At 40.5% G+C, this 27,367-nt stretch overlaps 2 protein-coding genes across 4 annotated transcripts in view; one reads left to right on the top strand and one right to left on the bottom strand.

The window, feature by feature from the left end:
- The window catches only part of immp2l (inner mitochondrial membrane peptidase subunit 2), a 50,211-nt gene extending 36,941 nt beyond the window's left edge, over nt 1-13,270 (bottom strand). For both annotated transcript variants that reach the window (XM_053884843.1, XM_053884844.1), the window contains exons 1-3: nt 13,249-13,270; nt 11,883-12,014; nt 9,752-9,855 (exon numbers count right to left, since the gene is read on the bottom strand). In XM_053884843.1, the coding sequence (XP_053740818.1) occupies nt 9,752-9,855; nt 11,883-12,011 (233 nt within the window). In that variant the 5' untranslated portion in view covers nt 12,012-12,014; nt 13,249-13,270. The remainder of the gene's footprint in view (nt 1-9,751; nt 9,856-11,882; nt 12,015-13,248) is intronic.
- A 492-nt stretch (nt 13,271-13,762) lies between these two features.
- znf277 (zinc finger protein 277) lies at nt 13,763-17,888 on the top strand. Of its 2 annotated transcripts, XM_053885915.1 has the most exons (12): nt 13,769-13,820; nt 14,504-14,717; nt 14,797-14,885; nt 15,077-15,159; nt 15,241-15,332; nt 15,408-15,518; nt 15,771-15,903; nt 16,195-16,262; nt 16,345-16,441; nt 16,536-16,578; nt 16,790-16,964; nt 17,390-17,888. In XM_053885915.1, exons 1-12 carry the CDS (start codon nt 13,784-13,786, stop codon nt 17,571-17,573), a joined length of 1,326 nt encoding a protein of 441 aa, XP_053741890.1. In that variant the 5' UTR covers nt 13,769-13,783; the 3' UTR covers nt 17,574-17,888. The 2 variants fall into 2 exon arrangements, with proteins under 2 accessions (XP_053741891.1, XP_053741890.1); XM_053885916.1 differs by lacking the exon at nt 14,797-14,885 and having other exon boundaries at nt 13,763-13,820; nt 17,390-17,887.
- Nucleotides 17,889-27,367: the final 9,479 nt, after the last annotated feature.

Here is a 27,367-nt window from a genome sequence, read left to right as displayed (position 1 = left end):
AAAAACACAAGAAGCTCCTGCCTTTTACTGAGGAGGCAAATGAAAAGGCAAATTCCATCTCCTTCTGCCCTCGTGTGTAATCAAAACATGAGCCCTTCCCATACTTAAACCTCCAGGACAAACAACATTTAAAATGTCCAGTCGCAGTTTGCCTCGGAGGTGAGGATAAGGCAGATGACGATACAAATTCCCCTGGCTGATAAGGGTCAAATTAAAAGATAGCCAACAGCTACACAAACTTTGCAAATGGAAGATTCTACTCGCAAATATTAGGCGAACATCCTGTCTTCACAGTTAATGTGTTAAAGTTGCTCTCACCTAAACTCCTCCACGGAGTTCAGCGAGGGAAGGACAACAGGTGAAAAGAGGGGGAAGCAAATGGCAAATGGCCTGAATTTTCTTTCCTGACTTCTACTGTGCACCTAAAACTTTTGAATAAATGAGCAACCAAAGGAGATTGACAACAGATGCTGGCAAGCATCCCTTTAATGTAGATGTGTCATCCATAGACGGCACACAGCATTTCTATCTGAATGTTTCGATCTGCTCATATAACAAGGACTTTAAACACTGCTTTATGATTGAAGTCTCAGGTGGGAGGTTATCTCACCAAGCAACAATGAAATAATTCTCCGATGAATAAGGTACATTTTGATACCGCTAAGCTGTCACTATGCTACAGAGCTTATTAAACTATAGGAACAAAATTCTGATATCAAAACTGGGTCACTATATTGACTTGATTAACCTTCGGCACCTCTGGTCCACCCCAGGATGCACAGCAGTGCCCACATTAATTCAGTGACCCCTGGTAAACCCAGGATTCATTTCCTGCGTGTTGAAAGAGCTAAGGCGAAGGATAAGAGCTGCTTCCGTCACTCATGCAAAATTCATTCCAGACAATTATCTGCAGCCACCAGAAAGACAAAAAGTAGGGAATGTCTAATGACTAAATCCTCCCATTAGCAATGTGATGATTAAGATCAAACAATTGATCTGAAGACAAATTGAGTTTCTGTGGCTGAGCGGCGCAGAGAATCGACTTGAGGTGAAGCTTTCTGAGTGAGGTTAATGCTGAAAATACCTTTTGTCTCCCTTAAGCTAGTGAAAAACTCAGGTTTGGCTTTCAAGCGAGAGGGCAGATGATATACATTATCAGATGATAAGAGCTTCCGAGTGTTTTGCATTTTAATTTGAAACGCAGATTTAAGGACGTATCTTGTGTGAGATCAGGATGTTCTAAAGATATTGCAGCAATGGGCTTCCAAGTTCTTTCAACCCTTTCAGGTTTCCAGTTACTTGTAATAACGCTCAGGGAGCAGTGGCAGTTTTTCAAATCTTGCAAACACCAAGTTCCTCTTGTGATCCAGCAAGCGTTTCAACTGAATGAAAATCTTTGGTGACAGGCTCAAACACGTCAAGCTTGTCTCTGTCTTGGTGACAAATTAGAACAAAAGAGAGAACGATATTTTTGGGAAACAGGGGAAAAAAATTCAAGAGCTAATGAAGGCACCAACAAAGACTGCAGTGAGATGTGAACCAGTGAGAGATCCATGCTGTGGTTTTATGATGATGGTAATTACTGACAGGAAAGCTTCACTTGATCACAAGACGGAACTGTCAGGATCAAATCAACTCAGTGGTTTGCTAGTGAACCTTTTGGCGACGTGGATTCTACTCACACATAGAACGACAGGATGCTTTGGACAGTAGGATTTCATTTAGCTAGGGAATTCTATATTTAATAATTAGTGTAAAAATAAGTTGAGTTTAACAGAATGAAATGATGTCCAGTTTTAAATAAAAGCGTCTCAATCAAAGTAGCAGTGCGGCATATTTCAGGAAATTGCCTCAGAATAGCCTAAAAAAGATGCAAAAAACATGAACATAATGGCAGCATATGCTGCGAGTTTTGCAGCAGATGGGGGCTTTCCCCACTGATCCAACAGAGAAGGTAACGTTGATATTTCCACCCAGAAACTTTAATGCCGTGCCTGAATGGAATAAGATTCTGATTTTGTTTGAACAATTCTGGCATCAAATATTCTCCTCAGTCTCACGCAGCGCGAGCGTGTAAACAACGATGATCTACTTGAAGCAGATCTGAGCTTTGTCATGTCATCAGCGTTCTTCCCACCGTGTTCTCCGTACCAGTTCTGTCAATCATAACACTCCCACAAACAAGCAGGGCTCTTGGCAAATTTTTATTTTGGTTGCCGAGGCAACTAGATGTTGGCGCTATTGACGGAACCAGTCAACACCAACAACCTGCTAAGGCCAGTAAGACAGAGTATGAACGAGAGCGATAGATGCCTTGTCCTGTGTGTCAACAGGTGCTCATATAATAACTAGGGGGAACTCAATAACATATTGTCACGGCTGAATGAATGATGGTTTATTTACTACACCAATATGCTTCACTTACTTCAATTGATGAGTCTGCACCCAGTCATTCATTTAAATATTAAAAACCTACAATTGTGCTCATCATAATCATTTTAAACAAAAAAAATATATGAATAGTAAAAATAGAAAGCTAGTACTAACCATATCTTTCCAGAATTGAATGGTAGATCAGAGTACAAATCAGAAGGCAACATGCGGACTATGAGAAATAGACAAATTTGAGAGATTTGACGCTTCATTTCCTGCTTGGGTGGACAAATCTGTGCGGACAGAAATTCAATGAAGACGTTAATTTCCTTGCAACCGTTGACACCTGACAGGAGATTATACCAGCAGACGACTGATGAGCACGACATCCCCGCAGTGAGATGCAGAATTTTATTTATGCTGTGCTACCTTGTCAACTCTAAACAGGAACTTGGGAAAAGATGATTGTTTTCATTTTAATCTACTGGAATGATGTCCCACTTTTCAAAACCATCTTGTCCATTAAAAAGTTCTCTCGGAGTTGAAATCCATCTACTCTGCCTTCCCTCAAACTGAAGAATGTTTTCATAAAAATAACAGGCTAAATGTTTACTTACAACTGTATTTCATTGTGATTTGGAAACCAAAAGTCTGTCCACTAATAAAACTAATAAAAAAACAGCAGATAAACTTAAACCTAAATTAGCGTCTGCAGATTTGTCCACACCTTGTAGCCAATTTCCTCATCAGAAATAGGATGAAGACTTGGACGTTAGCATTGATGTGAGGCACAAATTATTGGTTCAGTTTGTGATGTGATGGATGGTAAGAATTATGAGAAAAAATATTGACTGTTGCAGACCACTTTAATGGCATTCTGCAGTCAAGCACCAAAGCTAGAAAAGCCGGCCTCTCTCACAAAAGCCTGGATTTGTCACCCCTCTGTTTTGCATCTTAAAATGTACAGAATTTATAAACATAAATAGCCCAATACATGCAACCAGAGTACCAAATCACATGTTATGAAAGGCCTTCTTCTCAGGAGTCACTTTGGTTTGGTTTCCTAGATGTGAATAGGAAACCTTCCCAACAGAAAGTCCACTGCAGCAGTCCTCCAGGTGTTCAAGTTACATCATAACAAGCATGTGACAGGCTTATCTAATGCAAGCTGCTACTGAGCTCAGACAGCAAGTTAAACAGACCAGTGCAGACCAGATGCACGGGGCACACGTGGCCCAATTGAAAGCATTTCTGCTGCCCTTTTGGGGTTAACTAAAAAACTGCAAAATCACATACAAATGTCTTGTCAACTTCTCCCCTTCCAGGGCCAGGACTGATGGCTGCCAACCGGCATTTTTGGCATCAAACAGCAAGGTGTTGAGGTTTACTTGCTGATCCCACAGTGCCCCTGCCAGACATCGCCGTAATGCATTGTAGCGCCAGGTGAATCTGCCTTGGGTCAGGCTGGTCAGCCACTCAGCCAGATGTGTTTGAGGGCAGGTGGAGCGGCATGGGGGGTACGGGCTGGATCCTTTCCCAGCCAGATGTAAATTCTATGTGGCTCGGATTGTAAAACTCAACATATGGGACGCCAAGAGTCACAGCACACTCCAGGTGAATTTCCTCCTCTCCTTCTTCAGCCTCGCTTGGCACCAGCTGTGGCACACCTGTGTGCTTCCACCTGGTGGCATGTCTCCTCTATCGCCAGGTGCCGACGCTAAGCTGGGGTGGCCTTCTGCCATGTGTGTTGTTTCCAAACCCAATCCTCCCTTAGCAATGTGGACCTGGCCCACTGCGTCTTGGTGTCTTAGTGTGGTCTTTTCCACCGCTGCACCTGGTCACCACTTTCTTCTTGTGGGTAAGGTTCGAGCAGCACGCCTGATCAAGGGACCCTTGGATTCAGTAAGGGTCATTTCAATCCCTGGTTTAGTGCATGTGTGCTCCTTCAGGAGGCTGGTGATTGGGAGAGAGAAGGCCCTGTTACTGCACAGTTCTAAGGTACCAAGGCATCTGGGAGAGTCGAGTCATTTCACTGGAGTCAAGCCTAATGGTGTGTGATAGGGTAAACTCAGATGGAGTATTGCCACTAGTGGGGCAGCAGCCTGAACTGAAAGCACGATAGTTAGACTGAAAATAACACATAAAATAATATGATTTACCATCAAATAACCAAATAACGAAAATGTATTATTACATAGCAATGGCATAATTACACGTAACAATGATAATAAATAAATACAATTAATTTAAAAAAATATGATAATGTCCTGGCTAACATGATTTGATCATATGTATTTTCCAAGTTTTCCCATGTCCAGGCTGTTTCTCTGCCTCTTGTCCCTTTTGGATTGATGGATCCCTCACAACAGTCAGAGAATATAATTAGAATTATAGCACGTCTCCTCTTTACTATTACATGCACTGTCACCTTCAAAGGACAGTTGAGACTCTCCTTGTTGTTTCTACACATGAAATGCTCTTTATCATCACTGTTTGTTCTTCAATAGGCTTGTTCCTCCTCTCTGTACGTTTCAACTATTCTGTACATATCAAGTGAAGAAGGCAAAAAAAAGATGCCAGATTTAGTAGTTCAGCTCTTCTCTCTGGAGAAAAGAGATGAGCGTCCTGTGATCCGTTGAAATAACAGAAATTTTTCAAAGACCGTTTCGTAGTTCCAAAACAAAAATAAACCCTCATGAGGCTCTGTTTGATCCCATTCAGTCAACAACTGACAATATGAAAAGAGTGTTTGAGTCTGAAACATGATCAATTGTGGTGTGTTTGTGTGTCAGCATGCAGGACAGAGTGCATTGTATTGCACTGTTTCTGAGAGTTAAATTTAACTTATTAATTAGTCATCAGGCAACGAGGTTATGGCATGAAAGATGATAAGTAGACATGGAATCAAAACTTGGTTATCAGTGTGTCAGTTACATTCAATTTTAAGACAGAAATAGCGAATCGAGTTCAAGCTTTGCAGCACTGCAGGACACTGCGGCTTTAAAAACCTGCCAGCAGGTTGACATGAGCCAGGAGCCGCCGGATTCTCCACAGGGAATCAAACTCACAACTGCAGGAATGTTTGTCATGCTGCTCACTGAGCACATTATCAGCATCTGTCCACAAGTCCCACATCGCTGTGAGCTTGTCACTGAAATCCTCAACTCAAAGCAACCAGCGACGGAAAGTCACAACAGAAATCAACATCGCATCTGAAGGACCCATGAATATTCATTGGCCAGGAAACTTCACCAACACTCCCAGCGGCCCCCGATGACTGCCTGAACCCTACTGACTAACAACATCCCCTCGGGTGATGTCATTTTACAAAGCGCAAAACATGTTTCATCCCTCGGAAAATTACATTTTTTTTTTTCAGGAATGCGTTCAGAGCCGTCTCACGTGCCTGATGCAAATCTTTGTGCTCCCTTTAGTATTTATGAGTTCCAATTAGCACGAGCTGATCAAATCACAGAATCACATTAAGATGTTATCTTGTAAAATGTAGGAGGATGATTGCTAGTTCTGCATTACAGATTTCAACCAAAATCAGCAGCTTGCTCCACTGCTTCGCTCCTGCTGCCAAGCTCTTGACGTATGACACAATTTTGACCTTGTTCATATCATGTCATCTCACGAGAGAGAGTTCACCAAGTCCTGTTTCAAATTGAATGTGAAACCGTTTCCCTTGCACCCAAGGACTAATAAGATATTTAAACATTCAACACACCACAGGTGAAGTCAGTTTGTCATGCACGCTCCCCCACGCCAAGTCTCCAAGCCGTGGTGATGCTTCAGCAGAAAGCTTTTAAACCGCTGCAGTTTTATGCACATGCGGCGATTTGATTTAGGATGACAATTAATAATTCAACCTCTTCAAGACAATGAAACCCACTGAAGAAAAATGACCCAAGAGACATCCGTATTCAACAATCTTAGCTCAATTCTTTATGGTGGAACAGTGGCTCTATTCCAAATCTCACAAATCTCTGAGCTTCAAAAAGCACAACACAGATTCTCTGATCAATTTAGGTCACAGTATCTCCCTTCATAATATACTATAATATACTATTCATAATATCCCCTTTTGGGGAAGGATCTCATTTCCAGTTTGGACAAGAGATTCCACTATTTCCAACCCACTCAGATCCATTCTGGTGGCATCTGGTGATAATGCCTCCTTACCTGCAAACAAACCCCCAAAAAAGCAATCAATGTCTCCTTTTTGGGAACAGATTCAAAGTAAGACTTGCAAGAGTTGATCTATTTGTGGAGCCTGATTTAAATCTAAACATCTGGACTGAGTGCAAGATCAACATTTCCTCTGAAGCTAAGGAAAACGTCACACACAGATACAGCAACATGGAGGATCCAAGAGGCCACTGAGGACTCATCCTGAAGTGTGTTTGTCCTGCTGTCTCCACAGGCTTCGTGACTAACAGCTCAGATGGAATCAAATGGGAACAGGCCGACAGCTTGGTACCATAGACTTACAGAGAGCTAATTTCCTCAAGTCTCTGACAACAACACCATCAGCAGCTAAGATCTGGAAATCACACGTGTGCTGAGCTCTCCTGTGAAGAACAAGAACGTGTAACCTGCTTCTGTCTACACTGGCAACAGACACATCAAAGTTTGTAAGGTCAGTGATTGGCTTTTGTGCACACTGAAAATAAAAGTTTGTGAAGGCTGGGACTTGAGGATTTTGATGAATTCAGCAAGACAAAAATGATAACTCAATCTTAATATCAAAAAGAGTGTATCAACATATATATGTATATATACACACACGCGCGCGCGCGCACACACGCACACGCACGCACGCACGCACGCACGCACGCACGCACGCACGCACGCACGCACACACGCACACACGCACACACACACACACACACACACACACACACACACACACACACACACACACACACGTTGGCACCAACTACATGACAAAACAACTTCATCTGGAGAAGGCTACATATTTCATGGTGACTGAACAAGCAACATTCTGATGATCAAACATGCTTTATAATGGGAGTTAAATAAATACACAACTTTATTGGTATTGATTAAAGTATGCTCAATTGATATAACAACTTTACTGTATATTGCAGAAAGGACTAACACTTGTTTTCCACTTTGAAAGTGTGAAATGGATTGGAAGTGATGGCAAGCGCTTGGAACGTGATGATGTATTTAGCGCCAGAAGAAAGTAATATAAAAAAATAAGAGCCTGCTCTTTGTCGAGAACAACAACTCAAAAATAAAGTGGGACGCAAAGGAGAGTTTGTGGTGAACTCAGTATGATGGATCTGAAAGCCGGCTGCATGGGGTGGGAGGCCACTTCCAGTCACTGTCCTGTCCAGTCACACCATGAGCTGCTTTTAATCATGGCTATCCACTAAAGTACATCAAGAGAGAAAAAAAATCAAGTGGCCAATACGTTCCTGGAATTAAAGGAAGATGTACATTTAAGAGCTTAGAGTTTAGTTTCAAGATGGAACAGTTTAGATCATCAAAAACCCAGAAGAGATGGCAGGTTGAGAGACAGTACTGAGAGATGGGAAACAGGCTCAACAACCATTCAGCAGTCACCAAACAAATATTACCCTCATACTACTGAAGCCGTCAAGATGAGGACTGAACAGTTACAGTGCTACAATAAACAAACCAAATCCAAATCACTAACTGGGTTGGTAAACAGCCTTACCCTTTCTATCTATGATGTGACTTTTGCTGCAGGACTTTGGAATGACAGATGTCACAGATAAGAGAATGTTACAAGATGGACAGTCTGTCGGAGCAACATTTATCACTGTTAAAAGGAGAAGAATCTTCAATAATCCATGATGGAATGTTGCTTATGGTTTACGCAATGTATACGTCAACAAAGATGAAAATATATTTAAGTGCAATTTAGACCCCAAAACACAACCTTGGTAATGCATGGAATCTCAACTGCGAGCAGCTACTCAAAACACACAAGTGACACAGCATTCATAAATTGTTGAACCAAACTGGGGAATTATTAAAAGGAAGACAAGCTGTGGCTTCACCCAGGTCAAATTGTGGTTAAAAATCATGGTTAACAGGATATTTATTTTTGCTTAATTTGATCCTGATGAGATCTTTAGTGATGACCTCTTGCAAAATATTTGTGACCACAGTGTGATTGATGCCTCAAATAACACATGGAAAATGCATGTACAAAATTGAACAAAATGAAAGTTGTTTTACCAACAGGTAATCCACAATGAAACGCACTTGGGATGTATGCTGTTGCCAGGAGCACAGCTGTAGAGTTATCAGCTATCATTTTATTTGTAAATACTTTGGCCCCAAGTAGCTGGGACAGGGTCCAGCCACCTGTAACCCCAAAAGGGAACAGGCAGAAGCAAATGGATGGATGGACAACACTTGTCTCCTGATCTGCTGAATTATAAATGTAGCATGAAATAGACGGACATGCCTCATCTGAGGAAGGATTTAGTATGGTTTTTGCCTCGCTCTTGAACTCACATTGACCCATGATAAATAAAAAGGTAGGAAGACAGTTCACTTTCTTAATCAAACTATAATTCTTGCTGTCACTAAGGGCATTTAAATGCTCAAGGTCTTACTCAAGAAGATAATAATAAAGCTTTGCATGTAGATGAAATCCACCTTCTGATTCCTCACCTCAGTGAACTCTAACAACAAGGTTAAGTTTGAGTTCAAGAACCTGCCTCCTTCTCATGGTTATTGTGCAGCTTTTTTGAGTCTATACCAATAAACAACTTCTGGAAGCCTTTTTTCTTGTGTGAGTATAGTGGTAGTGTGAATCACGTGTGGCGCGGCCGGGGTTAGACCTTAGTCTGTCTTTGTGTGGCCCTCATAAGGTCAGAGAAAAACTCCCACAGGACAATCATCCATAACTACTTGAATTGAGTTCATGTGATTGTATTTTTTCAACAGCAATTTATGTATGTTCTTTATAGGCACTACTAGTGACATTGAAGACTTATAGAGAATTACATTCTAATAATGGTTAATGTCCAGTTCAAAAGTGATTCTTGTCCCTACAAAGCATATCTTGTAATATATAGTATATTTATAATCACAAAGTTTAATCCACACTTCTGTCTCCAAGATTTTCACCCATATTTATGATCGCCAGAAGAATCGCCAAGTTAAAGGTGTATAAAATGAAATGATAATTAGATGACAAATATAATTTTATTATTATTATTTTAAATATTATTAGCAACAAAATTTAAGTTAAAATGTCTTAAGATAAAATGTCTTTCAATACAGTAACAGGATAAATACACAATTGCCCACCTGTATTGTAAATCATGATCCCAGTTGACACAGTGAATATGAAGTAACTCAGACTTACACGATGGAGACGATGTCACCCCTTTGGATCTCATAGTTCCTGACACTCCAGCGGTTTAGGAGAACCACATCACACTCTGACGCACCATCTGGATTCAGGAAGGGCTGAAAAAAAAGTAAAATACATCTATATATAAAGTGAGATGTCACAATAAATTTGCTTGGCTTTTTTTATGATTAATAAGGGGAAGCACTGGCATAGTGTGAGAGGATTTGGCCCGGGAACCTGGGGTTGGCAGGATGAAGTCCCACATTGATCATAATTGAGAATTATTAAGTAGAGATAGGCCAGTTCACATACTGGAACCTGCTTATGTGCCCCAGAGCAAAGCACTATTGCCTTTTACAAGCCTCCAGCCAGCCAACTTAAACCTCTGCTCGTCTCTATCTATGGCTTCAGTAATATATTTGTCATTAATTTAAGGCTCATGAGGACATCTCCTGCTTGACATTACAAAATAAAAGATAAATGTGAAGTCCATCAGCATCTGTCACAAGTCCTTCTAACACCTGAGCAAAGACAGCCCACTCAGGGGCTAAAAGATTGAGCGCAGGAACCACATCAAACCTGAACAAATGTAAGGAACATTGAGTTCTAAGAGAAAATGTGGAGCCGCAGCAGTGAGTGCACCTCCTCCCTGCAGCTCACCGAGTTGCAAAACGTCTGGCCAGTCACACCAGATGAGTTCATCAAAATAAATGTGAAGTGATGACTTTCTCCCATAAACGAACTCGTGTCCCCCGAGTAAACACAGGACGGTGGAGTCGCCACAAAAACAACAGTTGTTTGGTTTAATGATTTTGTCCCATTTGATCCAACGAGCCGACACATCATAAATATAAAACAGACACTTTGTGATATTTGCTCATTAAAATTAGAGCGGGCTGTTTTATAAATAATGCAACGGAGGAGGATGATAACGAGATGCCAGACGGGGGAACTAACTCGGTCAAAACCCCACGGACTTAATTCATGTCACCTCTTGGCTTTTTTTTTGAAGAGTTCCCTTGTTTACTGGGGAAAGTAGGAGACTTTCACCTTTGATCTACTTTTGAGTTTTGGAGACGGGACTCTTATCAAAAGAGCTGCGACACAAAGACACTGTGAGTCGTATTATTAGATGCTTTACTCTGGAGGGAACTGGAAAGAAGTGGAAATGATGAAAGAATACTATATATATATATATATTTTATTTTTTTTATTTTTTTTTTTTTGTATTCTATATCAGCAATGGATAGATAGATAGTTTTTATTAGTAATGAAACAAGTGTCACAGAGACATACCTGCCGCTCAAGTACCAGGTTAAACTGCAGGGTTTCCGCTATGTGTAAATGAGCGTGGAGCACCGCCATGGCTCCGAAACGGAGTCAGAAAAATTGTCTGGTTATGAAGATGAAAAACTAATTAAAACAGTGGAAACATCGAGCAAGAAGCGGATAACACGTAATGCATCATGGAGGTGGGCATGTGTCTTTAACAGAAAGAAACCTCTGAAGTAAAGTCTGTTGAAGAACTAAAGTCGCGCATTTTGGCCAGACTTAAGAAGAGATGGAGGAGCACTGCTTAGATATAGACTTATGTTTCAGGATTAAAAAGTAGCGTTTTTATTGTCAATACAAAGTCAATACGTTCCCATCTGATTCATTGTTTCTCTTTTGCTTCTTTGTTGGCTGCGTTCTGTTCCGTCATTATTATTATTATTGTTTTTTTTTATGTTTTTCAGATGATGGATTATGAGTTTTGTAGTTTGGAAGAAGAGGTAAAGGCAGCACAACATCACTAGCTAATCTAAATCATACATAGAAACAAAGGCGAAGTATTTCTTAAAGCAGATCAACAGCAGGATATTTTAATCAAAATACTTACTTCTACTTTTGTACTTAGTCTGTTATTTCTAAAGTTAAATCCAAATTAAAATCAAATTTTAAAAAGGCTGGATATCTTCAGATGATACATAACAAAAAAAATAAATAAATAACACATAAGTGATGTGTTAATTCACTCAATATAAATACAATATAAAATAAATTATTTATCATTTCATCACACAAAATGTTGGTTACCACAAATATGTGATACAAAGACCACTTGCTCATATCTGCTTTGAAAGTGAGGATGACTTTGTCTCACCTGCATCGATGCCCCTTCAACCCTGGCGACATAGGCCAGTCGATCCAGAGCGGTGACTGTGACGGGGACGGCGACAAAGAAGCCACTAATAAAAGCCCTTATGTAGCGCCGTCCCGCCTGCTGCGCCATCACCTGGGTTTCAAAGACAAGAGGAAAAAAAAAAAAAATCACGTTTCATATTTACAAGCAATGTACAGCTCCCCCATTGAGATATGGCGGTAAACAGAAAACATAATGCAATACAGCCACATTATAAATTAATTAATCACAACGGAAAACAATACTTCCCTTACACTGAGCATTTGTCAGATCTAATAATAAATGAGACATGATTTTTAACATAATGGGATGTCTCCAATAGCCATGAAATTAAATATGTGTCTCTCAAACTCTCCATGGAGTCACTTAATTTCACAGCGTCATCCTCTGGTAAGTTTTCTTAACTCATGTAAACCTTGTTGTCAGTGTACACGGCAGCGTCGGAGTACTGGAACTTGCTGAGTCTGTTTTTGCAAGAGAGCAGACTAAATCTTTTTAATGCTCTGCTGTAAGAAGCCCAGGCAGCCGTGAAATGACGGAACAGCCATCAGTGGAGGTGGTGGCCCTGATGCATTGCCGCCTCAGGCTCACAGCACGCACCTGTCTGGACGTCTGCTGACCTTAGAGATGTTTGGGGACTTTTTTTTTTTTTTCATCGTAACTAAACTGCAGAAATTGCGGTCAAGCCAGATCCTCTATTGAATGACCTTTCCTTCAGTCACATGCCAACTACAGCAAATGGTTGTCAACATTCTTGAGAAAGGATGTGAAGGATGCACTATTTTTTTATCTTAACTTAACCGAGGAAAAGACAAATAATGCAGCAATCCTCAAAAACGTACTGTTGCCAGGTTTCTTCTCATAAACAGGAGAATATTTTACGATGGAGACATATTTTTATGGGTCAAATGCCAGAGAGCCCAGTAGGTGAAGGACACAATGATGCAAAGAACTTGTGCACGGGTGCGTTTGTGAGTGTAATGTTTATTGTACTTGCATGAGGTATGTACAATAGCTTGAAAACAAGTCATTAAAACATAGCAGGCGAATTGAGTGCACGCTCCCTTTATATTTTAACTGTCTCGTCTGCCAATCACTTATGTCCCGCCCCCATGCTAATAGATAGCTTTAGCACCAAACCGAATGCCCTTGTTACAACTAAGTAAGGTGCAGACACAGACACCCGTTTAGCCTTGCGAAAAGAACAGACGGTCACTAGGTGTCATTCAAACACAAACGGTTATTCAAAAGCCCCAAAACGCACGAGAAAAGACCGTTGATATATAAAAACAGAAGTGTAGCAGCATCCAGGAAATGCCAAACCTACCACAGGCGTGTTCCGACTTCCTTTCTCATGACTCCCCCGGGTCCTAACGTCTGCCTATCGTGTGACTGGATAAATGGATTTGTCTGGATGCTCATTTGCTATTTAAGAGTCAAAAAGTAACACAACAATTTAGGTTAGTTGCACTGCACGTTCATTATTCATGTCAATTAAACCTTTCCATATTACTACGTCAGTTTGTTAGAACTACATATCGATGATTTGCATTTCAAATTATTTTATGAACCCGCGGTGAAATGTATTTGAAAGATGAAAATTAGAGGGAAAACAACCCTTTTGTCCATAAACGCCATTTACTGCTTTTTCACACAAACATTTAATTATAGTTAAATAATATTAAAAAAAGAGGAAGTCAAGAGAATTGTGATATGGCTTATTTCCCAATTGTTCTCTCTCATATATAAATACGTTTTCCCGATTTGCTATTTTAGAAATAAAGAGTAAACTAAAAATCAAACCTTAAACGCACCATTTCACTGCGGCCTGTGATTGGTGTATCGGTTGCTGTTTTCGTCACATGACATTAAACATGGCTGCATGTGAGCGAAAGAAAGGTAGTGTGTTAAACTTGACTTATTTTCTGTCAAGAGAAGTGGTTTGTTGGTTCGATGTAATTATGCTTTGACAGAAAGTTCGCTTTTTGTGTCGTGACTTGCAGAACCGATGCATGTCGGTTTGTCAGATATGTTGACATGCAGATCACTCAATTCATATATGCACAACGCCTTGTCTGGTTGGAAAAAAACACACATACAAGCAAGAAATTCTAATATTAACACTGAATGCTGTTGTTAAATCATTGCAAACCGAGCAAGGTAGCTACCGTGTCCTATTTCCGAATTTAATGTAATGCCTGGTCTATTTTTCACATTCTCAAACTGTTGCGTTAGAAATGGAAGTAACGGGCAAATGCAGGAGAGGAAACAAACACTGAAGTTCATCGATGTGATAAATGAGGGCATGAAGCGGACAGGTATGACTTGGGAGGACGATCATGATTGATAGAGGTGGTTCACTTACTGTGAACATCTGACAGGAAATATAGAAATATAATAAGTTCTGAATTTATCTTTTTGTGTCACCCAAAAAAGGACCTTATTATTATTTTTGTTATAATTTAGTATATGTATTATTATTTATAATAATTATAATAATCCTTGGTGAAGTAAAAATCCAGTAATGCATTTTTGTCTAGTTGACCATCTCTACAAGTAACTATATCTATTTCTTTTTTCAGATGAAGACTCGATCTTGGAGCCGCTGTGTTTCCCTGAAGGGTCTCCAGACTCAGCCAGTGTTGCCAGTCTGCCGAGTCCTAGCTCTGAGCTGTTGGTGTGCCTCTTCTGCACCGAGTCTACCCGCCTGGACATGAAGGATGAACTTCTCAAGCATCTTTTACAAGAACACAAATTGGTCATTGCGGATGTTAAACTCATCGCAAATCTACCAAAGTAGGATTTCTTTCCTTTGCACTGTGGACCTGTTTATGGTTTCAAATATCCTCAGATAATGTTTACATCGCGTTCACAGATACTTACTGTACTGGAAAGGAAGATTACTGGAGCAACCGGTCACTGACTTCTGTAGTGTCATCAAGACAAACTCCACAGGCCCAGCAGGTCAGAGCAAGTGTTATTCTTATTTTGGACACTGGCTAAATCAAGATTACGCTATACAGTACTTATCATGAGGTAAAAAAAAAAACATAGCCATGTGAACATATTGTGTAAAAGACATTTGAACAATTCAGAATACATGCATACATTGTTGTCATCAATTATCAACGCTGGTTTACATTTTCTTCCTCTAGATAAACAAGAAAACTATTTCCTGTTGTGTGACATCCTTCCAGAAGATCGTATTCTTCGAGAAAATCTGCAGCAAAAACGGCTGGTCAGTTCTGGACATGCTCTTAGTACCAAAACCTGAGTGAATGATGCTCTCGAGATGACAGTATGATTAACTCCTTCAAAGGAGGAGGTGCTGGAGCAGCAGCAGAAGGAGAGGGATGACAACACCTTCAGCCGGCCATGTTTGTTCTGCAGTGAGGAGTTCACAGGAAACAGGTGACATTGACTTCAAAGATCACTCTTTTCAGGTTGATGTTTGGCTGCCTTTTACATCTAAGTGTTTTTTCTCAGATCGTCCCTCCTTAACCACATGGCCAGAGAACACTCTTTCAGCATCGGCCTGCCTGACAACATTGTATACTGCGATGAGTTTCTAAACACGCTGCAGAAAAAACTGGATGAGTATGATCTTGCACTTGCTTTTATAAAACACAGTCAACTTATCATTGAACATCTGTTGATCTGGGACACTGGTTGTCTCTTGCCCCACAACACTAGTTAGAATTCAATATAGCAATTTAAACTTTTTTTTTTTTTAAGTGAATCCTTTTTACATGTCTAAAAGGCAGCAGACACAACAAGCCAAAGCTAACAACAAACTTCTGCTCTTGTTTTTCATTGCAGTTTCATAGTCTTGTCTTTGTTTGTTTGCAGCCTGCAGTGTTTGTACTGTGAAAAAACCTTCAGAGATAAAACCACATTAAAGGATCACATGAGGAAGAAAACGCACAGACGAATCAACGCTAGCAATCGTCAGTATGACCGTTTCTACGTCATTAATTACCTGGTAAGAACCATCATACCTGATCACGTTGCCTCTTTTTTGCTTTCAGATTATGCTTTTACTATATAGATTTATTTGAGTATTCAGTGGCAGTTGTTGACCCCATGATTTGAACGCACCTCAACCACTATAAAGGCTGTTTTTGAGACCTTGTTTATTCTATTTACAAAGTACTTTTTAAGTATCGATGATGATTATGATGATAGGTGTGTGTGTGTGCGCATGTGTGAATGGAATTTCAAAGCAGACAGTAAAAAGAAAGAAACAATATTTTGCTTTTCTTTTTGTCTTCAGGAGCTGGGAAAAACATGGGAGGAAGTTCAGAGCGAAGACGACCGAGAGCTTGTTGAGGATGACGATGAGTAAGTTGCCATGTGTATAGTGATAAATTGTATTTATGTATTTATCATTTTCTAATAATCTCCTACATCATGCTGTCTGTAGTGATTGGTCCGACTGGCAGGCTCACCCGGTTCTCGCTGTGTGTCTCTTCTGCGACCATCAGTCGGACACAATGGATCAGATCTACATTCATATGAAGGTACTGCCACGGCAGGGTTCCGTCGTAGATATATTTGTTTTCTGATGTATGAGAACAATGCTGAATGTTTCATTTGCCTCCCGTTTTTTTTCAGGGAGCTCATGGATTTGATCTTCATAAACTAAGAACAGATCTTGGTGAGCATAAGTGGAGTCGGACAAAATTAGAACAAAGACTTGTGAATGCTTATTGAGCTGTTACGTTGGCACTAGAATGCCACTTGGAATTCTATTTTTAAATGATTATACCTCACCCATGTATAATTTGATATAGGTTTTATATTGTTGTGTATTTTGATTAAATTACTGTGAGTGATTCAATGCAGTTTTTCTTAATCCTTCTCAACAGGTCTTGGATTTTACCAGCAGGTCAAACTAGTCAACTTTATTCGCCGGCAAATTCACCAGAGTCGTTGCTATGGCTGCGAGGAGAAATTTGAAAGTCGCCAGGAGGTCCTGCAACACCTTGAGCTACGAGGACATGTGATGAAGCTGCCGGACATGTTGACCTGGGACCAACCACAGTAAGTGTGTGGTGGTTAATGATCTGGGTTGTTAGACTCTCAGAGGCTCAGCTTCTCAGAACGGAAGGTTGCCATAGTTACCGACAAAAGCTACACTGGCAAGGTTAATTATAGAGTCTCGTATTGAAATCATTCAATGATCTAAAAATTCCTCTGTTCTTTTCTCTTACGCTGCTCTGGCTCTAACTTGTGATATGAAGGGCATTACTAAGTGTAGACCTTGAATAAAGGGAAAGATTCTCCTCAAGAAGGGTTTTTAAATGAAATAATCTCTGGGATTGTTCAACCAATCCAAATAAATGAAGGCTCAAACCTATCTAGCAAACCTGAAAATGAAATACTGTTTTATATCTCATGCAGTTTATTTTTATGTTCTTCTTTTATGTTACATTATGTGTTAAGCCTTGCACTACCTCTCTCCACAGATACTACTTCCCTACCTATGAGAACGATGCCCTCTTGTGTACACTGTCTGACAGTGACGGTGAGCAAAGCGATGAGAGGCATCACCATGACAACGTCCCTGTATTTGCCGAAGATGACAGAGAGCTTCAGCTGCTACGACAAACCAGCGTCCTGAATCAGCTGCTGAAGAATCGAACCCATTAGATCTAATGAGCAAATTCTCTGCAAGAGCTGAGCTCTTCGCATGAGTTCTGAGGTCCATTTTGGGCAACCGAAACCTGAGATATGTTTGAACCATGTGGCATCCAAGGACACAGTAATATTTTGGTTTTCCCACAATTCTCTTCTTCCCATCCCAATAAATCTGTCAAAAGCAGAGTTTCCATGACATTTGTTAAAGCGAACAACTGTTATATCTCCTTGAATGGACTTTCTAAAACGTTTGTTTGAACTCTAGGTGGTGAATTCTGTTGATTTGAAATCCACAAGCCTGCCTTGCTTTTTTGTGTATCCCTCTAAACAACCAACATTTTCAGCATGCACTTTCCTAAAAATCACAGCAGTGAAACCTTTCTTTTAACTCCATATTTCTCCAACACTGTTAGGTATTTTTCAGAATTAATTTTCCATTATCATTATAGGTATATATTGTGTTATCTTTTCAATACATAAAACTTTTTTAACCTTGTTTAAAAGAAATAATTCAGCTGATATAACATTATTATAACTTCATTCTGGTCCTGGTAGTTTTACTTTTCTAATCTATTTTTTGGAACATTCTTCTTCATACTTCATATTCGTATTTTCTCAGACTACCATGAAAGTTGTTATATTCTACATAGCTATAGAGTTACATATCGCCCAGTAGCAACTTCAAGTGCATGGACAAGGTGAAATAACGAAAGGCTCCTTTTTATGTTTAAATGCTGACAGAAGGCAACAATATTACTCTCTGAATTCATGGAGCTTATATCAACATAAAACAGTTGCCCAGTCAATGCAGGTGAGAATCCTCCACCGGATGGTCATTTTCCATCATTTGTCTTTTCGTCTGACTTCTTGCTGCTTTTGTTCTTTGTCGGAACAATGTTCTGTGTCGCTTTTCCCAGAGAAACTTGTCGTATTGAAGATCCAAACTGCAGCGTGCTGATGGTTTCCATGGCATCCTTTGTGTCAGGACTCACGTTCACAAACACGCAACACTGCAGGCGAGAACAAAAGAAAGAAGCTAATCCTGCATCGCTCACTGAAGTAGATCAAACCCCTTTGTTTTCAGAATACAAATGCTTTCCTATTCCTTTCAGCTGTATGCTACTGCATTCTTTATCCCTCTCATACATTCCACCTGGCTCAGGAAAACGCTGAGGTCTTAGCAATTAAAAAAAAACCTTTGTTTGAAAAAGGAGAAAAAAATCTGAGCTGATGCACAGACGGTCAAAATAAGAAGGTAGTTTGATCTGTTTGTTTTGAGCAGCGTTTGTCTGGTTACCTTAGCGTCTCCACTCAGACTCGGCTGCAGCAAGTGGGTCAGCTTTGAGTTCCTGAAGGGGACGTGTAGGGCGTTACACTTCAGGGCGCTGAACACCTGAGGGGACACCACAGGGACCCACCACACAGCACCACAATTAAACATCTCAGATTTTTCAGCCACTGTTCATCTTTCCCCCCCAAAATATACACACTTTTACTTCAGTGCAGGTAAAAACATTGCCAAAACTGAAGTTCTCGACTTGTGTATTTCCATCATGGCTCAGCTGTGAGGAACAAGTCAGTGCTCCAGATCCTCTCTTCTTCTACCTGGAAAGACTGGTCAATGCTGGTCATCTGTCCCCGGCGGTCTCACCTATCGGTACTCTGTGGTTCAGACCTGTTGTCCTGGATCACCATGGATTCTTTTGAGCATGTTCTGATATAGAAATGCTGACCGTGCTCTGATCTAAGTCCCACCCACGGACCACGATGATGTCAGCGGTCATAATGCTTGTAATTATTAGATTATCATTTTTGTAACTTTATTTCAAACCCAATGACCTTTCCCTGGACGGAAATTGAATTAAATACAAAGGCCTTGTCTGCAGATGATGTGGTTACCATGGTGACACCATACCTGTCCCAGCGCTGTCAGAGACTTGTTGATGGCCGCCGCCTCCACAAGCCTCTGACCTTCTGCTTCTGTCTTTGAGATCCGCTCAGATCCAGCAAGGTCGCACAAGGTCAAAGTCCCACGAGACATCAGTCCAGACACTTCATCAGATCCCTCGACCTCCAGCGCCACCACCAGGTGAGATCGAGAACTGTGGGATAATAAAAAGACAATGGCCCTCATAGCTGTGAGTTGTCAGGATAGTTCTTATCGCTGAACTACTGACTCACCTGTGGATGTTCATCTTAGTGGAGGCGATCTTACGGTTCTTCTCACCCGTCTCCATGACACTGAGGATGTCAGCCTCCGTCTGGACCTTGACTTGGGTCAACCCTGGCACTGACACTGACTTCCCCTGGACTCTGATGTCAAGTGCAGCACCAGAGCTTTTGGCCAGAAGGTCATTCAACGTGTCATTGTAAATCTCCAGCATGGAAATCTGAAACAAAAAAAATTACTTTTTTAATCCTAAACTTTAAGAAATTAGAAAAAAAAATGTTATTTTTCATGTTACAAAATAATGAAGACACACCACAGACACATTCAAAAGTGATGATTCAAAATAAAAGGATGTAAGAGTGAATTAAGTTTCAATAATTTTGAAAGTGGATGTATTGTTTTTTACAAATGCAAATGCATAATAAGAAGGTAGGTTGAAAAATAAGACATGGAATTTGTTGAAAATAAATGTTACAACATTTTAGTAAATGATCAGACCTCACAAAAAATTGAATTTCTCGAGAGATTTAACTTAAATGCCCTTAAAAATTGGATTTGATTTGATCAGCATTCCACGACCACCCAACAAACAGTTATTTGGTTTCATTTTTCAAACATAAACAAAGGTGATCCCAAAACATTCCATTGATAGAATAGATAAGGAAAAACGCTGCAGTGACTGTGTGAGCTGCAGATGATGTTTGCACCTTCAGAGTGTAGGACACCTTCTCTCTCTCGCTGCACATGCGGAGAAGCTCTCGTATGGACCTGAAGATGAGAAGGTTCAGACATGAACTCACACACTCCCAGGTCGTGTTACTGGGTGGCTGTAGTGTTTCATTGTCTCATTAAATATTCATTCAGCAGTTGTCACATGACTCCTCACACAATCACTCACAATTAGCTTCAGTAGATTCCCAAATCAATCCGGTCTATAAGACCCAAGTAGCCTGGGGCCAAGGAGGAACATTTTAATTACACTTGCACCGTTTCAACTCTGTAAGATTTCATTTTCCTTTTTTTTAAATCAATGAATGGGAGGCGAAAAAAAATCTGATACCTGATGTTGACTCCTGGATCTTCTTTACTCCCCATCATGGTGAAGGTCTTCCCAGAGCCAGTCTGTCCGTACGCTAGGATGCAAACGTTGTAACCATCCACACAGGAAGTGATGACAGGCAGGGTTTCTGCAAACACCTCGTCCTGAGAAACATGCATTGGCTGATGTAAGTGTCAGGGTCAAACAAATGGTCGCAATGTTTACCAAGAAGAAACATCTCTTTTATTGTATGTAATAATATGTACCTGTGTGCTACTGGGAGGGAAAACTTTATCAAACTGGAACTTCTTCTTGCTTCCTCTCTGGGCCACCACCACCTCCTGGTCATCAGTTTTCTCCAGACAGGAGTTGGAGGAGGTGGATCTCCTGCAGCGGCAAAAGACCCGGATGTTTCCCTGCAGCTCCAAAAGCTTGTTGTACAGACTCTTCCTCTCCACTGCCTCCTTCCTGTAGAGCGACCGCAGCTCTTCCACCTCCCCGGCTGCGTCCTGCTCCAACTGGGCCAGCTTCCCCAGAGACTGACCCAGCTGCTCCAGCTGGTTCTTCATGTCCGTCATGGCTTGACCCACGGTGGATCTGAGCTGTTTGTTGGAGACGTTCAGCTCCCTGGTGAGGCGACTCACCTGGCGCAGTCGCTCTGGGTCCACTGAGGGTTTGTGAACAGTTTTGACAGGAGGAACCGCAGGAGCTCTGCGGCTCAGGAGGGACCTGATTCTCTCTCGTGCTTCCTGCTGGTCAGCTTCCACCTCAGCCACCTTGTGATTCAGGTGCTGGACCACATCGTTTAAGTAGTGGACCTCCCGGGCAAGGTAGCTGTTTCTCTGCAGGAGGTTGTCCATTTCTTTCTCTTTAGTGTGGAGCTTCTGTCTCAGATCCTCTATGACTCTGTCCCTCTCGAGAAGTGCCCTGGTGGGTCAGAGTTTGGTTCATCACGTTAAGGCCGGATGATTTTATGTGTTTTTTTTTTATTATTATACATCACAAATACTGCCCAGATTAGACAACACACACACATCGGTTTTAATAGCTGAGGTCACCTGAAGGAGTCAAGGTCACCGTAGCTCTGATCCACCCCTGGTGGTGCCTGCAGGAGAACCTCCCCAAACATGGTGAGGTAGGCAGAGATGACCTCTTCTGGGTCATAACTGCACTGTCTGAGTGCAGCCGTTATCTCCTTCTGGTCCACTAGTGCTGGCAGAACCGACTAGAATACAAAAATAGGTCATAGTGATTTTCTTTATAACTGGTAAGAAAAAAAACTTTTTTAAATTAATTTTATTTTACATTTCATTTTAATGAAGGCCTAAGTTATGACTGCTGTTTAAAATGTTGAAATCATGCTTTTTTTTTAATGAAATAAAATTTACACTTGACATGTATGACACATTATTATCAATTATTCATCAATTATTTAAATAAAATACCTCAAATAAAAGATAAATAAATAAATTACAGCCTAAACACTGATTTCTGTATATTGAAGATAACACCTTGACTTATTTGTGCTTTTTGTGGTTGGATTACTTCTTTCTTTAGTTAGCGCCACAAACAAAATTCCCACTCATTATTCGGAAAACAAAGAGCAAACTTCCACACCATGACTCGCTGGACTCTGCTCTGGACAAATTCAATGTTCATCTCCCACTGAAGCGGCAGCAGCAGCCAGATGCCTGCATGAGGATCCCAGAACCGGCAGATGTTCCCTCTCTCCTGCGGCAATAAATAAGAGCCCTTATGACATTTATCCATTTCCATATCCAGTTTTTTTTAAATCCTTGCTTACTTCAAACATGTAGGTCATGACATTTCCTTTCCCCTGAATGTAGACGCTGCCAGTGCGGTCGTCTTCTCTGACCGCCTGCTGGTTGTTGGTGTGTGTCTGAGTCTGACCAGCGCTCTTAGAGAGAAACATTATAGTTCTGTAATACTGAAAGTTATCTTCAGGTCACCAAACAAACAAATGGAATGTAGCCAGCGAATGCAACATTGTGAAATCGAAGGTCTGAAGGAGGAAATAATCATAATTTTTGAGTAGATGTCATCAGATTTACCTCATTATTGACGTTGATGAAACGTCCCTGACTGAACCAATCTTTAGGAAATGGCTGCAGCTTCTGCAACACAACACAAAATACTGAAAAAACTGGATACAATTACACAGAGAAAACAAAACTATAAATCTTTGGTCATTTGTCATGAGTATTTGCAATTCTCATGAGTTAACATTGTGAGATGGATGATAATATATATATATATATATATATATATATATATATATATATATATATATATATATATATATATATATGTGTAATATATATGTGTATATATGTGTAATGCTGCATATAGACATTCTATTGGTCAAAATAAAGCCAATATGTTTAATTTTGTAACAGTATTTTCAAGTTTAACTTGTGTCAGGCATTTTTTCTAGTTCACTATGGCTTACTTCCTGCTCCTTTATTTGTGTACAGTGTGACATCAGAACAGAAAAAATAATGATAATAATACAATTATTTCGCTACAAAGTATTAACAGGTTACAAAAATAGAATTCTGTCTCACCTGATACTCGTCCACATAAACTCTGTTTCCGTGATGGTTGAAGCAGCTGTACAGAGTGCCATTGTCATGGAGGAAACTTTCAAACTCCAGAGAAACCTCTTCACCTTCAGCAATTGTTTCCTTAATGTAACAAAGAAAACACTCATTAAAGGCAATTTTATTTATTTATAATTTGAGTATATTCATAATTTCAGCACCATATATTGCTATTGCCAGTATATAATGCAAAAAAATGTAAAATAAAAACTGAATCCTCTCACAGTCACAAAGGGGTTGACGACGGTTTCGTCTTCAGTTTGAGGTTTGTGAACCTCTTCACTCTTCAGTGACTCTACGTCAGTTATGTGACTCCCAGGTTTTGCTGACTCATCATCCGCCTGGAAACAGCAGCGTCATATTCTACACATGACTATCCCACAGTGGTGTGCTCACCTGCAGGGTGTCGTCACTGCGGCCCGTGGGTGAGATGGGTCGCGCTGCTGAGGCGGTTGGAGCAGGGGTGTCAGGCCGAGCAGGTAACCCACCGGAGGAACGGGAGGGTGGCTGAAGTGGAGGAGAAGGTTGGCATCTCTCCGTTTCTCTGGAGTCCGGGAGCTCTGGCCGGGATCCTTCGCTGGCTGAGGCTCCGCTGCCCATCACGGCGTCTGCAGGTGGACAGGTGAGCTCTGAGGAGGCAGCAGGTGACAACAGGTGACATCCGACACAGCGGTTAAGTGTCACCTGAGCTGGAGTCGATTCTGTCGAGTCAAAAGTCTGAGTTTAACAACAGCTGAAGGAAAAGTTTCACGTTGAAATCAATGTCGGAGGTCACTTAATTCTGAGTATTCTACTGTGTTCTAAAGCCCTAAGGGATCATCTGAAGCCCTTAAATCCAAACATACTAAGGAGGAAGTATTAAATGTATGGATATATTTACAAAGCCAGTTTTTTTTAATTATGCGCAGACACCCGCTAAATTATTTAAAGAGCTTAATCATTACTGCTTTGCAAGTAACGATTGGCCTCCATGGTGATGAATAGTTTCTCCATTGTGCCTCTTGAGGGACATTTAACCTTGGACACTGAACTCTAAACCTTCCCTCACAAAACCCATAATGCAATGAGACATGGAGGGTCAGGCCATGCTGCAGTTTCTGTGTAGGGTTAGTATTGCATTAACATCACTGTGTGAGGGGGATGAACATTTTACATGACGCCAAACCTTCAAAATAAATCCCTAATTCAGTGAGCAGAACCAGCCAATTGTAAAGGTGGCGACTCCTGTTCACTTGGAGTCACCACATCTCCCACTTTGGAACATATTTTGAATAAATGTAAACATGCAAAATGGACTCAAAAGTCAGACTATATTTCTCTTTTTCTTTGCAACAGTGCTCTAAGGGAATGTGTGAATTGACCCAAGCATGCCCTCTTCGCTTGGTGTTCAGACTATGTAACAGCAATAGAGTAATATCAGATTCTTTTTACGTCTAAGCAGAGTATAAAAATAGTGATCGGACAAAATGAACAAGAAAGAGAGGTTGACTTCAGTGTTTCTTTTTTCCAAAAGGTCAGTTTGAATCAGGATAGTGACCTGCATCAATGACACACAGACCTGTCGAAGGCTGCATGAAGCACAACCGCCGGCTTGCCACCACTCCGACTTCACCTCCTCCCAAAGGGTTCTGAAATTGGCCAGACACATTCAGACTGAATGATTATCTTCCTACGTGCTTTGTCGGGTTCCATATTTAATTTCATATCCTCCCCGGGTTCTTGGAATGAACTTAGGATATTGTAATGCCAGGCCCAAGTGGAGGAGCAGTCTTTCAAACCAGGCCCTGGATCTTCCCTGTGGTCACCAGCAAAACATCAAAAGTAAAGCAGTAATACTGAATTATAACCAAATACTGATTTAACATTACAGATTTACCATGTTACAGAATCGTGGTCTCTAAAAAAAAAAAAAATGAAAAAAAAAAAATAAAATATATATATATATATATATATATATATATATATATATATATATATATATATATATATATATATATATATATATATATATATATATATATATACACAGTTTTTTTTAAATCTCGCTCATGCTGCAGCCACCCCAGACCCTGAAACAAAAAGACTGATATTTATCGTTCATACTATCCAACTGGCAAATCATCCTCCCTTTCCACAATAGTTGCATGATGTTATTATACTGTCCACTAGAGGTCAGTACCCTCATGTTGTTGATAAAATGAAGCGAGTTCATTGACGCATGTATTCACGCCATTGCAAGCTCGGAAGATAAATAAGACGCAAAATGAATACGGTCACACGCACACGACGATTGGAACTACCATCTTGACTCTGGATTAGTCTGCTCATTTTTTTTTTTACTTTCAAAAGCTCCCCACTACACACCATACTGTCCTACGTGAGTCCTACATATTGTTCTCAAACGCACCTCTTACCCCTGTTGTTGTGCTTTTCCCATCACATAAAGTCTTCTGTCAAAGCAGATCAGCAACGTCGCTCACTCTGTTAACATGTTGGTTCAGACAGAGTTGGTTTCAAACATTGTAACTTGGAAGTCATCAGACTTCTCTGATGTTCTGTCGGTTCATTCGGACTTACAAACGAACACAAACGGACCAGCTCCAGAAAAGCTGGCAGAAAACGTCTTGGAGTCATGAAACACAACATAAACAAATCGAATCTTTCATGAGACTATGTTGACAAAATGTGGATTCAGCATCCTTTTGAAGCTTTTCTCATCCATAATCTGCAGATTGGCTCTTGTTCGCCGGCACGTCTTTTAGGAACTTTGCTTGCTTGAGTTCATTGTACTCATAGCAATATTTAACATAAAATGTGCCAATGAAATACAGGTAGGACACTCACTGTTTCACTGTTAAAAAACAAATGAATACAAATCCACAGTGTGGATGCAAATGAGACTTAGCGGAGGCCTGGACTTTTCCAGTTTGCCATTGTTTCCGCATGCAGGGACAGCAGCTGGTGAATCCCTGCAGAAATAATCAACACATATTTTCACAAGTTTCTCTACAGACACACATGATTCAGCTCCATCTGTCTCAGCAGTAAACAGTTTCTTTTTTTTCTTCAAATAAGGGTTAGTTATGCCTGCTGTCTGAGGTGCAGGAGTTGCTGCCAGTTCTGGCAACCGGTTCTGCCGAGTTTCATCGGCCAACTCAGATTCATAGAAAAAAAAAAAGAAAAAACAGGACAGGGAATGAGCTTCCCCTGAGAACAATATTGAGGCTCACCCTCATTCACTCAGAATATTGACAGAAACACTCAAAGCCAATCAGAATTTTGTTGCTTTCACTCCCCGAACATCTGCTGCCCTTCAGGAGCTTTGACTTTGTGTCTGTATCTCTGTCGATTTTCTGTTGTCCAGGAATAAATAACCCTCTTTGCCCGGGGAGTTACGTTTGCTTTTGTGTGCTTGATAAAGATAATCCCTGAAATACCAACAAACAATGAAAAAAATAACACAAAAACAGGGCATAAAAAGAGGAAATGCAAGTTAAAGTCCATTTCTCTTGTGAGGAATCTAGCAGGAAACAGCGTACAATAAACTAGGGTTTGAAAAAATATCTAAGGTGACGTAGCACCCATTTGACATTTCATTGACTATTCAGTCACTTGTAACAGTATTTCTTTTTTTCTCCTGATTGGTTTGGAAATATTCACAAAAAAATATGACTACAAATTATTTATTTGAGCTTAAAATCTGAGTCTCATGTTGAGTGTGTTAACTTGAAAAAAAAAACAGATGTAAATAGCTGCCAGTGAAATGTGGTCATTTAAGGCAGAGATCTTATTTGTTTTTCCCGCGAGGGCGAATTACACCGCTTGATGGTCCCTCTCAACACGAACAAGATTGATGAATGAATGAAATATAGTTCACTCGATGGAGGATTGGAATAATGAAGTGAGAAATAAACATTAATCACCAGGAGAAATGGAAGAATTAGACGTTAATCCTCTGCTGCCTGGAACAATTAGT

The sequence above is a fragment of the Synchiropus splendidus genome, chromosome 14 (genome assembly GCF_027744825.2).
Source record: "Synchiropus splendidus isolate RoL2022-P1 chromosome 14, RoL_Sspl_1.0, whole genome shotgun sequence".
Lineage (NCBI taxonomy): Eukaryota > Metazoa > Chordata > Actinopteri > Syngnathiformes > Callionymidae > Synchiropus > Synchiropus splendidus.
This window is presented reverse-complemented; position numbering and strand designations above follow the sequence as displayed.

What these genes read in the sequence shown, in the direction of transcription:
- znf277 (XM_053885915.1), top strand. Translation starts at nt 13,784, where the DNA reads ATGACATTAAACATGGCTGCATGTGAGCGAAAGAAAG. An exon ending in ATCTGCAGCAAAAACGGCTG is followed by an intron (nt 15,160 to 15,240) that starts GTCAGTTCTGGA and finishes ACTCCTTCAAAG; the next exon opens with GAGGAGGTGCTGGAGCAGCA. An exon ending in TTGACCTGGGACCAACCACA is followed by an intron (nt 16,965 to 17,389) that starts GTAAGTGTGTGG and finishes CTCTCTCCACAG; the next exon opens with ATACTACTTCCCTACCTATG.